At 50.1% G+C, this 15,191-nt stretch overlaps 1 protein-coding gene across 1 annotated transcript in view; it reads right to left on the bottom strand.

The window, feature by feature from the left end:
- The window catches only part of MSI2 (musashi RNA-binding protein 2), a 355,159-nt gene that overhangs the window by 230,396 nt on the left and 109,572 nt on the right, over positions 1 to 15,191 (bottom strand). Inside the window, 1 exon segment of the mRNA XM_014544830.1 lies at positions 3,469 to 3,561. Within this exon segment, the coding sequence (XP_014400316.1) occupies positions 3,469 to 3,561 (93 nt within the window).

The following is a 15,191-nucleotide window of genomic DNA, read 5'->3' on the forward strand; positions in this document are numbered from 1 at the left end:
TTCCACACCCACTCCACTTACAGTAATGACATATTTAAACTCCCTTAGCTCAGCCCCACGATAGCAGTCTTAGCCATCTTGATTGCCACCTGAAATAAACAGTTGAAGTAGCTGCCACCTTGGGCAAGAAGGGATGCGGGAGAGGAGAGAGGAATGACAGCGAGGGAAACTTAAAAAGAGAACAGCAAACCCTGAATGGAAACTGGAGAAGGATGGAAAGTTCTAGACTCGGAGGAAGAGGAGGGAGGGTGTGAGTTCTGGCTGTTATACTGCCTTACCTGGGTGATCTAGCTGTGACTTTACCTCTCTGACCCTTGCTGTCCACCTTTTGCAAATGGGCTGATGATACCAAAACCCACTGAGCAGATGGAATGAGGCAATGCACGTGCAGGTGCCCAGCACTGCCCGGGGCACACGAGAGGGCGCAAGCTTTCCCTTTGCTCTGCATCTCCCTTCCCTACATCCTATGGCTTTATCAGCAGAGAACGGGGCCCAGAGTTCAGGTTCTGTTATCAGACAAGCCTGGAGGGGGAGTCTGCATCCCACTCTATCTTTCAGGGGGCTGTAACCTTGAGTCAAAGACTTAATAATCTACAAATTGGGCAGCACCCCCACCTGCCTCCCGGAGAAAAAGTAAATGATGTAAAATAAGTCAATGGCTTGACCCAGTATCCAACACTTAGTATGAACTCACTACATAATAAAGTTACACTCCCTAATTTGCAATAAACCAACTGAAAAGAGCCCCAAACAACTTTACAGAGTCAGGAACATGTGTGTGTATGCTTCGTGTGTGTGTGTGTATGTGTGTGTGTGTGTGTGTGTGTGTGTGTGTGTGTGTGTCTCCCCTACTTCCTTCACCCAGAATACAAACTACTGAAGGGTAGATCAGTCTGTCAACTTACCCGTTACCTCCCTTCAAGTCTGCTGGATTTACTCTTTGCCCCAAGGCCCACAGCAGAGTCTCCCCTCCTTTGATCATCTGGATTCGACTGAATTATTCCAGAATCCTGAGAGGTGAGGGGCCTACCCAAGGGGACACAAACGTACCACCAGCCACCAGACAAAGGAGGAATGAGCTGTTCTGAAGACAGACCCAGATGATACACAGAGCAAATGTATGAAACAAGCTACTAAAACATGAGCACACAGAGTGTTATGGGTTTGATACATTCAAAAGCGCTCTAGCCTTTTTATTTAAAATATATTGTTATTGATTTCAGAGATGAAGGGAGAGGGAGAGAGAGAGTTGTTTACATCGATAATGAGAGAGAATCATTGATCGGCTGCCTTCTACACACCTCCTACTGGCGATCGAGCCTGCAACCCAGGCATGTGCCCTGACCAGGAATCGAACCGAGACCTCCTGATTCACAGGTCAACACTCAAACACTAAGCCATGCCAGCCGGGCACCTCCTTAGTCATTTAATGAAACACTTGATAAGTTTACCCATCCTGCTGGAATCCACAAATGTTCCTGCAAAATTAACTGAACGGCTTCAGACCGGGCGAGGGCCTGGCCAGCGAAGACGGTGAGACTGCCTCCTGGGCCCAGCCAAAGCTTGCAGAGCCTCCCACTGCTGGCATACTGGGTCACAACTGTGAGTGTTAATGAAAAAAAACGACAGGAAGACAGAAAGAGAGAAAGGAAAAGAGAAAGAGAAAGAAACCAAGAGCTGGGAACGTGCAGAGATGTGCAAGCAGGAGCCTGTCTGGAATATGCTAACAGCCCATCTGGGAAGCATCAACTTCCCTGACACCACAAACAGGCCCATGAGATTCCAAGGCAGGTTACGGCTCGAAAAGCAATCCCACCTCATGTTTGCAAACACTACCCCTGGCCTGTCTGAAAGGAGGAACGGTAGCAAAGAGGCTCACACTCCAGAGCCTTCCATTACGCGAGCTGGACTTGTCTCCTTTAATTATTTCCAAGCTCTCTCCCTAGGCAGGTGGGGCTGGGCGATGAACACATCCCCCCGGTGCTCTCAGTCCGTCTGGAAGAGAAGTATGATAATGCACAGGATCACCCACCACCCACGCACTCAGCTATTCTTCAGAACCGGCCAGAGTGAACCAGCCCCCGACCGGCGCTGCAGACAGTGCCGCGGGGAAGGTGTCATCCATGACCGACCTGGAAGGGCAGCTCAGTGCCATTCTGAATGCAAGGCTGGGCTGGAGGAGGCTGGGTCTCTTTGTTGCATGTTCTCCCATCCATGAAGAAATTGATTAATACCAGAGACAAAAAAATCTCCATTTAGAGGCTACATAGAGGTCAGGACACTATTCCCAGACAGCAGCTCAGACTGGACACACCTGGGGACAGGATCATCCCTGCCCATCGCCTTGGGCAAATGAATAAGCACAGAACCTTCAGACTGGGCAGTGGGCACAGTACCTTTGTGCCACCCAAGACAAGCGTGACAGTGACTGGAGGGGTGCGGTGGGGGAAGTGAGGAAGCTTAGAACAGGAACAGGGCCGTCTCAAGGACGGAGCCCTCTGCCATGTCAGCCCCTCAGCAGGGGCTGGGGGGCAAGGGGGGACACAGACATGTGCAGAAGGAACCATCTCACACCTGGCTCCCAGGATAATGCCTACAACTACTCACAGATACAGGAAGCAGAGAGCTCAGACACTTGGCCTGCCAGTCTCCTGGGACATAGGGGCCAAAGGGGTCAGTCCCCCACAAGCTGCCCTGCTGGGGCCCTGAGGCAGCACGGCCGTCTGAGGCAGCTTCCTGAGGCAGCATGTCATCCTTGGGAAGAGCCCCCTCTCCAAGGCACCGGCTCCCCCACCGACTAGAAAGAGGCCGAATCACATAAACACAGCACCAGGTTCCGCATCCTGTCTGTCTGTCGGACTCCGTCTGTCTGGCACACACACTCTCACACTCCTTTTTCTGACTGATCTGGGGCATTCCGTGTTGCTCTCAGCCGGTTCCAGCAACACAGCCCAGGGGGTTAACCCTGCTGCTGCCTCCCAGACATTCTGACAGGTACAAGCCCAGCATCCTTCCCAAGTTTCCTTGGGCACTTGACAGGGAAGGGTTTAGCTGCAAAGGGCCCCAGGGGGCCTCCTCTCTCCACCCGTGATTCAGAAAGGCACAGAGGAAGCCAGCCGCCTCACAGGCTTCCAGCAGCTTCTGTGGGAGCCCCTGCCCTGTGACTCAGGCCCGCATCCCTCCCAGCTTCTGCCACCGCCAGCTCCCAGCCCCGGCCCCAAGTGGCCAGCAAATGCCAGCACCACCGCGCTCAAAGGCCACTCTGTCTGCTCCTGCAGGCACGTGGGCACTGTGCCAACCGCAGGCTGGGCTCTTCCATCTCAGCTCCTGCCGAATTTCACTTCCATCTTGACGGCCAAGTTCAAGGGCACGGCTTTTGAAGGACACAGCTGTGGCAAAGGCAGGGGCCACGGCAGCCACTTCTAAGGACTGATCAAGCGCATCTGGGCACCCCGACGCACTGCCTACCTTGCCAAACTGCTCGAAATATTGCTTTACATCTTCCACCACCGTGTTCGCAGATAACCCGCCTACAAATATTTTCTTCGTTCTTGTTACCATCTGCAAGAAATAACAAGAGGCAGACATAGGTTAACCAGGTTATCTGAAGCAATGCTCGCCAAGACGCTGAAACAACCCACTTTCCACATTTCTCTAGGAAGGCAATTTTAGACAGGTCCAAGGTGCAAGAGTGGGCCCCGCAGATGTCCCGGGGTGCTGGAGACAGTCAGTCTGGAGATCTTGGGCCTCCAGGTCCCAACCCAGAGGCTCACATTTCCAATAGGCCCAGAGTGGCTCTCAGGACCCCCTTAGCCATAGTGCACAGCTTCATGCTGACGTACTGGCACAAAGAGAAAAGTCGCGGGTCAAAGCTATTTAAACCTAAGAGACATGAACAAAACAGAACTACGTGCACAAAAATCTGCTGCCTGGAAAGTACCCATAAAACCTGCCAATAAGAAAATCACACGTGATTCAAACGTGTGTGGACTGTCCACACTCAGCTGTTCTGGGTGGTGGTATATGTCAACAAGACAGACACTGGCCTCACACACAAAAACCACCCTCCCAGCTCAGTCCCCAGTCCTCCTTCCTTTCTTGATTTCCCATGATTCACCCTACACACTGAGTCAAGCCCAACTCATCCCCAGGTCTCCACACCTCTGTCCACCTAAGTCCCTCTCCACGCCTAAGTCTCCCATGGCAAGCTGTGACCATCCTCCAAGATCCAATGACCTTCTCCAGAATTCAAAACACCTATACAGTTGCCCCATGCAGTGTTCTTCTTCCTCTGAATTCCCCTAACACTATACCATCCGCCTCCCCCAGCACTCACTACATTCTACCCAGTGCTGAAGGCATCGCTAACCCTGGCTTCCTTACTTCCTCCCCCAGAAGGTGGGCTCCCGATTGGTCCCGGCACCCCCGCAATGCCACGTACAGGTTCAGCCGGGCACATGGAGCCCAGAAATGTCTGGTGGAAGCAAAAGTGAATGTGTGTGGCCACATTTCAGAATCCCACCAGTTCCAAAGCAAAGGAAGAAGGACGCTCAATGACATAAACTATTCAGAGCAGCAGAGACCAACAATCTTAACAAGAAGGAGCCTGGAAGAAGAAAGAAAATAAAGTTTATTCTGAAGCCTGAGTTTAGGCTATGTGGGTTTTTCTTTCTGATGTCAAATAAAAAAATTAAAGACTCAGTGGGTACAGGGTCTCGCCAGTTTGGTTGCATGTAATAAAAAGCACAATGTCTTAACTCGGGAGGAGTCCGGTCACAGTGTATACACGTATCAAATCACCAGGTCGTATGCTGTAAATACCTGACAAAGAGGCACCGGACACCTGCTTCTGGGTCTCAGCCTGGGTGTGACCCCGGACAGAACTCCCCCTGAGGTCTGGGTTCTGTCCTCTGCACAGTGAAGTCCTGCTCCAGGTCCCGCCTAACTCTGAACTCTCATGAATCTACACGCCTGGGCCACGACGGAGGCGGCTCCCAGGCATCGGGGAGCTCACGCTTCAGCTTAGCGACTCCCAGAGGGGACGTGTGCCACCACAGCCTGCTGACTGAGCCCAAACGGGAACATCCTTGGAAAATAATGGACTTCCTGCACTATTTTAAGAGGACACTGCCCTAGCCACTTCCTGTCGGCTGTGAGAGCCAGGCCGTGGTTTGTACTTGCGTGCAGAGCTGTGATTTACTGTTCTTCATCTCCTTCAGATGAATGGGGCATGAGACTCGATCACGCATGTGAGGACAGTCTATGAAGATCCCCCCAGTGCCCACACCACCAAGCCCCAAGAACCTCTTGTTAAGTGGTGCCCCTTATTGTCCACCCCCCTTCTTACCCACCCCTTAAGTCTCTGCTGGAACGCGGTCACCTTTGTGGTGAAACTCCAGCAGGCCCCTTCAGATTCAAATCTCTCCTTACACTCACTAATCGCCAGATTTTACCAACCTAACTTTCCTAATGTATTCATTCAGCAGATACATTAATTGCTAGGTGCTGGACCTTACATTTTAATATAATACGGAATTTAATCCACTATAAAATGGAGATAAAATAATTAGACTACCACACAAGGTTCCTATTAGGAATAAATTAAATAACATGTCAAAGTGCCTAGTGGGACACCAGGTAGATACTAATAAATGGTCACTATAACTGATTCTAACTCAATTGCTAAATGTATCCTTCAAAGCTCAGAATAAATGTGCATCAGAAAGACACCTTATACAGAAAACTTGATAAACTTACCCTCACTGCCCCCTCTCCCACTATCATTTCAAAACACCCTCATGCATCTCTACACGATTTCAGACGGGTAAAGACTCCCAATAGTTTCATTTTAGATTTTTCATTCATTTTTTTTTTTACCCCAGCCAAGTAACTAAATATCTAAAAAGAAACACTAATGTGATTTAAGAACATGCGCAAGTGGAGTGTTTGACGTAAAGAAACTCTGGGGAGGCATTCATGGTCTCACTCACACATTGTTTAGAGCAGGTGGGTACAGAGCAGGCCTTATTTATATTCCAAGTGTGCGCATGGACCCAGAAAATTAAACAGTCAGCGTGTCTTCATTCCAAATAACATGAATCAACAGAATGCTCATTCCCCAGTAACTGGTTAAATGGAAAGGTCCCCTTTTGCAGCCTCCACTGTTGCCTCCGCCGTAAACTTGCCAAGACTCGGGGTCCTAAACACTGGGGCAGACACCCAGCTATAAATCTACACAGTCCTAAAAAAATATTTAAAACACTTTTTTTTTTCAAAGAAGGATGAGAAATCCCAGGCCCCAGCCAATGAGGCAAAGTATTCAAGTTACTAAAACATCCTCTCCGGGAACCAGCTCAGCTACGGTGATGGATCCCACTCTGCAGCAAACACTAAAAGGAAACCGGTTTAATCAAAGCCTTCCGAACGTGAACAGGCCAGTGGGAAGATGTGCAACACTCGGTTAGCTGCTCACCGATGCCTGGGCTGCAGGAGGGGAGCATGGCTGCGGGCAGCAGGGCTCTGCGTGTGACCTCTCCCACCTGGGGCGCGCAGGGAGGAAGGGGGGCGATTTGCTTGGGGAGTCCTGGCGGCACCACTGCTAAATGGACTGTGCACTGTTTGAGGATTTGCATCCTGGAGAGGGACTCGGGAAGGAGGCAAGGACTCTAGAATCACACATTTTCCCTCCATTCCCCCTGCATCTCCACGGCCGCCAAGGAGGACTGGGCAGGAAGGGGACAGGGCGGGGACGTTGTGTCCAGGTTCTCGGCGGACAAAATGGAGGTCCTCAAATTCTCATCAATAGTAGCCAATTTTCTGTGAGTGTGTGTGTGTGTGTGTGTGTGTGTGTGTGTGCGTGTGTGTTTGGGGGTAACTCTAATCACACATATTGAGTCTTGGCTTCTATTTGCCCCAGGAACCATCTGGTACCCCCAGAACTTTAACCCTCTTCTGATCTTGGACACAGTGAGCAGGACAAGTTACCCACTGCTCCCTGACTCTAGTTTGTGCATTATATTAAAAAAATCCTCTCCACCCACAACGCAGACACGGAGCCACCTGTGTCGTCTTCCTGTGTGAGCCCGCCGGGTAACCGTTTCCTAACCCACAGCCTTCACACCGACGCGGCACTTAACCACACAAGGTGGGGGGAAGCCAGGCGCTGCACACCCAGCCTGCTCAGCCGGCCTGCGTGGCCCCCGGGGTGCACCTGGATGGAAAGAGCTGCCCATCTGTTCCAGAGAGAGAGCACAGCCCAAAACCCATTAGGAAACTCATCTTAGATTTCCTTGTCTTGGAGTTCTTGGTGGAGGGGTTGCAGAAAACACTTCAGTGTGCAAATGCTTCCCACTCTTAGAGACACCAGATACCCACCAGGAGCCCTGCACCTCTGGGGGACAGCCTGCCCTCAACAGATGCCCTCCTGTGGTGTAAGGCAGCACTCTGGGAAGTGGTGTGTGTGTGTGCGTGCACGTGTGTGCACAAACATGTGTGCATGCACACGTGTGTGTGTGTGTGTGTGTGTCACACATAGGGAAGTGGGGAGTGTTCAGACTCACAACTCAACGCTGCAGTCTTGCATCTAGACCCATAATTTAACTAAACAGCACTGCTCTCTCCACAAACCTCTTGGCTCCACAAAGAAAACCCCAGCACCATTCCAGTTCAGAAAATTGCTGTTTACATGACAGAACTGGCCGACGCCAGCTGCTAACTGGAGTTGCCTAGAACATGCCACCTTCCTGCCTCTGACCTGAGAGCTGGCTTTTTTTTTTTTCAAATTCATACATTCCCTTTTTAAAAATGTGTGGCCATCTGAAGGGGTCCCTCCGAGAGGGGCCCGTGGTTGTATTTTTATAAAAATAGGATAAAGCAGGTGTGTGTGTATTCGGAGTGTGGGGTGAAAAGAGAAATTACACTTAAAATGAGACTGAAGGAGAAAACTTAGCTCCAACAACAGCGCTGGCCCCAAAATATTAGTTGTCACACAAGAAAACAACAGCAAATATTTCTTAATCCTGACAAATGCATGGGAAGGCAGGAAACAGCTTGGGGGAGCGTTGAGTGAGTATGAAAGAGGTCTGGAGAAATTGTCAGCTCTTGCCATGATCATGTTCCTGAAAAGAGTTCAAATTCCCCTGCAACAAATGAGCCATGCTCACTGACCAGGAACACAGGCACGTTGACCGGTGCTCTCTCATCTCTGGGAACCCCAAGGTGAAAGAACCCAGGAAAGATGCTAGAATTCTGGCGCTGGGTGGACCGGACTGTCCACCATCCCATAATGCAGATGGAAAAATCAAGTCCCAGTGGGATGACTCAGGTGATAGTTAAAGCCAAGGCAGAGTGACAGGGGTTAAGTTGGCCGATACGATGTGATTTCATCTCAGATTCTGAATTTGGTGAGCACGTGGCTGTCCTGTGTCACTCTGCATTTGAGAATTAAACCCCATCTTTATGTGGCAAAGTTCTATCCAGGCTGACGGACATCACTGCAGTCCTAACTCCAAGGCTCCACTCCTTAAGGTGTTTCTTCCAAGGGGCCGATCCTCCAAAATTCCTAAGTTCTCCTAGTTCCTCTCTCATCCTTCTCTCCTCCCACTAAGCTGCCACCACCACCACCACGACTACCACCATCACCTCTGAATCCAGTGGCAACACTCACTTAACATACAAAACCAGAATACAGGTCAGGTATGGGGATCTTCTCCAAATGGCTCCAGAATCACAGGTGGGAAAGAGACTGTAGCAAGCTGACGACAGTCCTCACCAAAATTCATGTCCATCTGGAACCTCAGAATGTGATCTTACCTGAAAATAGGTTCTTTGCGGATGTAATTAAGTAAAATAGCTTGAGATGAAATCACCCTGGATATAGGGTGGGCCTTAAATCCAATGACAGGTGTCCTTATGAGAAGAGGAAAGGGGATACAAAGAAGAAGGTCGTGTGAAGATGGATGCAGAAACTGGAGTGATGTGTCTACAAAGCAAGGGATGCTAAGAACTGCCAGCCGCTCCCAGAAGGTAGGAGAGAGGCTTGGGATGGTGTCGCCCTCAGAGCCTCCCGAAGGCTCTGCCAACACCTGCATACAGGCTCCTAGACTGCTGAACTGTGGAGAACACACTTCTGTTGTTTCCACCACCCAGTGTGTGGCCATTGGTCATAGCAGCCCTTGGAAACTAACACAGAGACCTATTAGGGAGATGCCCCAGGGCACCACGGCCTCGGCCTCCCCTTTTCTTGGTGACAGTGGACTGACAGTCCACATGGGAGCCAGTCTGGCAGTTCCTCCAATGATTAAACATAGAGTTATTAGATGACCCAACAATTCCGCTCTTAGTATATACCCAAGAGAAACTGAAACATTCGTCTACCCAAAACCTTTTACACACAATCTTCACAGCAGCATTGTTCATAATGGCCAAAAAATGGAACGACCCAAATGTCCATCAATGGATGAGTGGAGGCAGCAAATGTGATGCATCTGTACAATGCAGTATTGTTCAGCCACAAAAGGAATGCAGTACTGACACATGCAGTACCACAAGGCTGAACCTTGAAAACGTTATGCTAAGTGAAAGAAGTCAGTCATAAAAGACTATATATTATATGATTCCATTCACAGAATGTTCATAACGGGGAACTCTATAGAGGCAGAAAGCACATTAGTGGTTGTTTAGGGCTGGAGGAGAGGGAGGCGGGTGATGGCTTAAAGGGGGTGATGGGGTTTCTTTTTGAGGAGATGAAAATGCTCTAACATTGACTATGGTGATGGGTGCACACATCTGTGAATATACTAAAAACCACTGAACTGTATACGCTTTAAATGGGTAAATTATATGGAATGTGAATTATATCTCAATAAAGCTGGGGATTTTTCCTAACAGCCAAAAAGATCCCTAAGTTGAGAGTCTGGATGCAAAAAGGGCTTAAGATAAAGCCAAGTGCGCAAGACCGTGTGCTCTCCGAGGCTTCATCTGCCAGCTAATTCCATGGGCCTCGATGCACCCACAGTTGACCACTGGACAAAGGTGAAACAATATCTGATGCTGCCAACTGCAGAAATTAATTTAACTTCAGAGGAAGCTCATTATAAATATAACCCCAAATGTTTCTCAGAGTACTCTCTCCGTGTTTATAGCTATTAGCCGGAGAGCACAAGGGTTCAGACTACAATTTGGCAGTCCCTCTAAATAGCTTTAAAATTGGAAGGAAAAAAAATACCCTTCCTCTATATGGTGCTAGAATATAATTTACACACAATTATCCGACATAGGTTACAGCATTACCTCTGGTTAAAACAACCGTAACTCACCGAAAGGAGAAGGTGATCTTGTAATGAAATGATCAGGCTGCTGCAGCAGGGAGCTCAAACTCCCCACCCTCATCTCTGAGCCCTCTGCCTGGCTCCCTCTGAGGCTAATTTAAAAAATACTACTTCCTCTTACCTTTGGGGAAAGAGTTGCAGCTGGCAAGACTGACCTGTCCACAGATTGGTATCTGAGAGTAATATCCTAGACTGTGCCACTCAGGCTGGGGCTGGGGGAGGTAACAGAAAAAGGTGCGGAGATGGAGTGTTGCCTTGGAAAGCACAGGAAATTAAGGATCGTGACCCGCGCATCAACTGATACTGAGTGAGGTGGCTGGCTGGCCGTCAGCCCAATCACAGGCTCCGAGCTGCTCTGCATCCACAGGTAATTTTCCCACCACCCCATCCTTCTCGGAGCCCACTCCCCAATACTTGCCACAGATGAGTTGCACTCACTATGAGAAAGACCCCAAAGACTCTCTCCAGTGTTCAACCAATCTGCAGATGCAATTAAAACCCATAATCTGTACAGCAGCACAATTAAGTGAGCATGCTTTACTGTTGCTCCCCGTGCCAGGAGGCCGTGCATTTCTGCACACGAACGTGGCGCCTCCTAAGCCCCAGCAAGGGAAAGGCAGCCAAAGCAGATTCTTACTAAACCTCAGAAAGAGATGGGGAGGAGGGCAGGCTGGTGGGAACTCGGGTCCTTCCATCTGTGCCTGCCGCTCCGGCCTCCAGAGCCCCATGCGCCTACCCAAAGGGGGGTTCTTCTGAAGACGCGGAGGGTGACTCGCGGTGAGGGGTAGGGCCCTGGAAATGGTGACACGATGGTCTCGGGCCCCTGGCTAAAGCAAAGGTCCAAGGTGATTCTGCCTTACAGAAATGATCCAAAGGAAAACACAAGTTTAAAGTATCTTCTCTCCGTCCACATAGTTTTGCATTTGCAAGCCCACCTGTGTATCCTGAGACACATTGAATAGCCGACCCTGGCTGGCCAGATGAGGTTAGGTCAAGTCTGTGAACAGTTCTGGGCTTCTCTTTTCACCTTTGAAATACGGGCATAAGACCCTGGTCTTAGTAAAACAGAGATAGCAAGCATGAAAGCATTACTCCAAAAACACAGCCGATAGGAGGCCCCGGTATCCTAAGGAAAACCAACCCGGAGCCTTGTGCCTCCAACACAAACCTTCCAGAGAGCTTCTCCCCAGCTGGAGTCCCCCCAACGCCCAGGTCCCGGCTCAGAGGTGCCTGAGCCCCTTCTCACGGGCCAGGCCAGGGTCACTGAAGCCAGCCTGTGTGCAGGTTTATGAACACACAGCCATGGTGATGAGTTCAGAGCATCTTCTCTACTTCCCAAACTGCTCTTTTCCTAAAACCTTTCAGGGCACCTGGGTAGCAACTACCAGAGAGATGGTTCCTACTCCAAGAGTGTGTGTTTCAAAGTCTCTTGGAACCTGAACTAAATACCACTCCCTTACCTGCCACCCTGGAGGGCCTCTGGGTCCTCCATGTGACGCGAGGAAACCTCAAGGGCCAGGCTGAGAAGCCACGTCTGAAAGGACGGGCAGGAGCACAGACCCTTGGTTAAGGAAAACCCAGCGTCAGGGTCCACTGTGTCCGGGGGAAGACTGCTCAAGAGATGACTCCTAGAAGCCACTCTCTAGTAAACTAGGAGCCACCTGCGAGATGAGGACCCTTGTCATCAGCAACAACTGAATGGCTCTTTAAGGAGAGAAAAAAATAAAAACTTTGCTGTAGACAGGCTCTGAAGCCAAGGTGCCCCACCCCCCAAACCCTCCAGTTGATTTCATGAAAAGAACGAAATGGCAGCCTTAACCCTTAGCCTTGATTACCACCATTAACATATTTTAGATGCACATGGCAATCAGTTCCTGATGAGCCAGTTCTTCCTAATCCACGGAGCTCCGCCAGGCTGCAGGTTCACTGACACTCCCGCGGTACAGCGTGCTCAACCCTGCCTGCCCCATAGAATCACCTGGGGAGTCATTAGAACCTGACACGGGGCCCCACCCTGGGAGAGTCTGCTTCACTGGTCCATGGAGAGGCCCGGGCATCGGGACTGTTTCAACATTTCCCAGAAGATTCTAATGTGCAATCAGGGCTCTATAAGAAGTCGCTCCTGCCCTCCTAAGGGAGAAAGGTGGGGGGATGGAGACCTCAACAAAGCAAAGGTTCTTTTTCATTATTACCATACTGAGCAGAGGAGGGGGAAAAGCCACGGAAGAGTGGAGGAGCCCGGGATTGAACCCAAGGCGCTGGGATTGAGTCCCAGCTCGGCCACTTCCCTAGCTGTGTAATATTAGGTGAGTCGTGCGTAAAGTGGGGGCAATGCCAATATGTCACAGAGCTGCTTTAAGCATCACAAGAGATAAGTATATACAAGCACCTGGCACACAGTAGGTGCTCAAAAAAATGTGTGCTGAGTCCCAGAAGAGCGAGAATGATGATCAAGAGGGTAAGAGAAGATAAACTGCAGAGGACTGTGTCTGGTGGCTAGCCACAGGCATTCGTTAATTCTCTCATCAAATGTGTTTTGAGGACCTACTATGTGCCAACCACTGTGCTAGGCTCTGTGGAATAAGACCAGGTTTCTGTATCAAAAGTGCTTATGGTCAAGTAAAAAGCTGTGTTATAGCACGGTGGGGTTGAGGGCACAGGGCTGGGCATGACTTCAAGGGGGGCTTGGAGGTCAATAGGAGGCAGCCAGGAAAGGAAGTGAAGAAGGGCCTCTCCAGCAGAGGCTGTGGCATCTTCAACGTTGGCTGAAGGTTGCACGTGGATCTGAAAGACCACAGCACAAGGTGTCGACGGGATGCAAGGAGAAGGGCTGGGCAGGGAGATCATGCCAGGGAGGCAAGGGAAACCTTCACAGGGTTTAAACAGGGGAGCGACTCTTCAATCGGGCCATTAAAGCGAAGAGCAGGGACACTGTGGGGGTGGTGTCACCTGAATGCTTACATGTTGGCAAGGAGGCACCGGCAAGAGTGGCTTCGAAGCATGAACTGGGAAGCAGGCACCTATACACCAGTCCTAGTGACCAGTGTGTGGCCTGGTGTCAGCCCCCCCATCACCAGGCCCCTCCCTGCTCTGCCATTCTACTGTTCCAGAAACATCCATGGGGTGGGAGGGAATGTGGGGGCAGGTGGAGGAGGCATAAGGAGAGATAAGCACATTGCACTCTTGGCGTGGTCGTCTTCGGAAACACTCAGCCATCTGTTAGGTCATAAATTTTATCTGTCAAGAAAAAAGTCAAGCCCCCAACCCCCCAGCATGTGCTGGTCTGGCCCCCTGCCACCTGCCACAAGTAACTTCCTTTGAGGGAAGAGGAGGGACCCAAAGAAGTGTTTGCAGCACAAGAGGGAAGCCAAGATAATCACGAGCAATTCTCTCCACCTTTTATTAAATGTCTCACTTCTCAAGAGATGGAAGGTGAATCTTCCTAAATCCAAGAGGGCCTTGAGTCTGGGAAGAGTCCCAGATTTTGAAACTGGCGATGAGAGGACCAGGTTCCAATCCCAGCACCTGAAGCTGGGAGGAGAGAGAAAAGAAACCCAGGAATCTCAACTCTGCCACATATACACTGGGTGACCCTGGCGAGTGACTATCTCTGAACTTGAGTTTCTCTCTCTACAAAATGGGATGAAAAGAGCTAATACATGGAATGTGCTCAGCACAGAGCTAGGATAACCGACACACAGAGTCCCCCTTCTCCCTCCTTACCACAGTCCCTACCCTGCCTGGGACTTCGCCTCTATCTGGCTGTGAACAGGGATCAAACCTTCCCTGTCTACCCCACAGACTAAACAACAGAAGGAAAAGCACTTGGAAAAGGCACGTGCTCTGTACATTTAAGGACTAATTATTACCAATTCTCCTAATTATTATCAATTCCACTTCCCTCAGATTTTTTTCCGACACCACCCAGAGGCAACCCACTCCCAGCAGTGGTACTGGGCAACCATGGTATTTCAAGGGTTGAAGATGCTCCAGCAAAAATTCTATCTCAACGCAAAGCTGTGTCTTTATCTACCTGAACCTGGGCAGCCCCTTACCCTACGTAACAGATTGTTCCAAATGAGAAAGGTCATTCTCTAACAAAGATGAAGCTGTCCGTGCCTCAGAGGTAGTATTTCTCTGCGACACCAATATCCTAATATGTCTGTGCTCTCCTCGTGCCAGTAACATATTTCTATAAATCGTCACATAAAAGAAAACTTTATTTTCCAGAGGGATCAACAGGGGGGAAAATGAAACAACAGTTGCAATAAAAACATCACCCATCAAGCAGAGCGCAGGCTGCCAGGAACTTTACTAAATGTGTAATGTTACAGATGTTTTATAGCCATGATGTCTGTTCTATTTAAAACACTTGCACTAGGCCACCAAACACGGAAAAGAGAGAAAGGAAAGCTATGTTCCCCAACGCGCCCAGCCCGGCTAACTGGTCTGGGCTGGCTGTTTATTGAGGCAAAGAGGTGACTGGGGAGCCGTAGCTGTCGGCTGAAACGTGGAGGGCTCGTTTTGTAGTTCACTCTGGAGGGCTGTCGAATCAGCCACACGGCCCCGCCAGCGGCGCTCGGGCTCTCTGAAGGGCACTTCTGCCTGGAAGACCAGGATCTTCTATGGGGAAATTGCCCTGCACCTGGCAATGCTTAATAAAATCTAGTTCCCTTCCCTCCAGGAAGAAAAATATGCCCGGTTAAACCTCATTTGTCCAATGACACTCATTCATTCTCACCACAAACATTTGTTCAGTGCCTGCTATGCAAAGGTACTGAGTTAGGGACTCACAGCCCCATCAGCCACGGTCAGGACGCCCCCCAGAATGAAAACCTCAAAGGGGGGGGGGGGGGGGGGGGG

The sequence above is a fragment of the Myotis brandtii genome, unplaced genomic scaffold (genome assembly GCF_000412655.1).
Source record: "Myotis brandtii unplaced genomic scaffold, ASM41265v1 scaffold383, whole genome shotgun sequence".
Classification (NCBI taxonomy): Eukaryota; Metazoa; Chordata; class Mammalia; order Chiroptera; family Vespertilionidae; genus Myotis; species Myotis brandtii.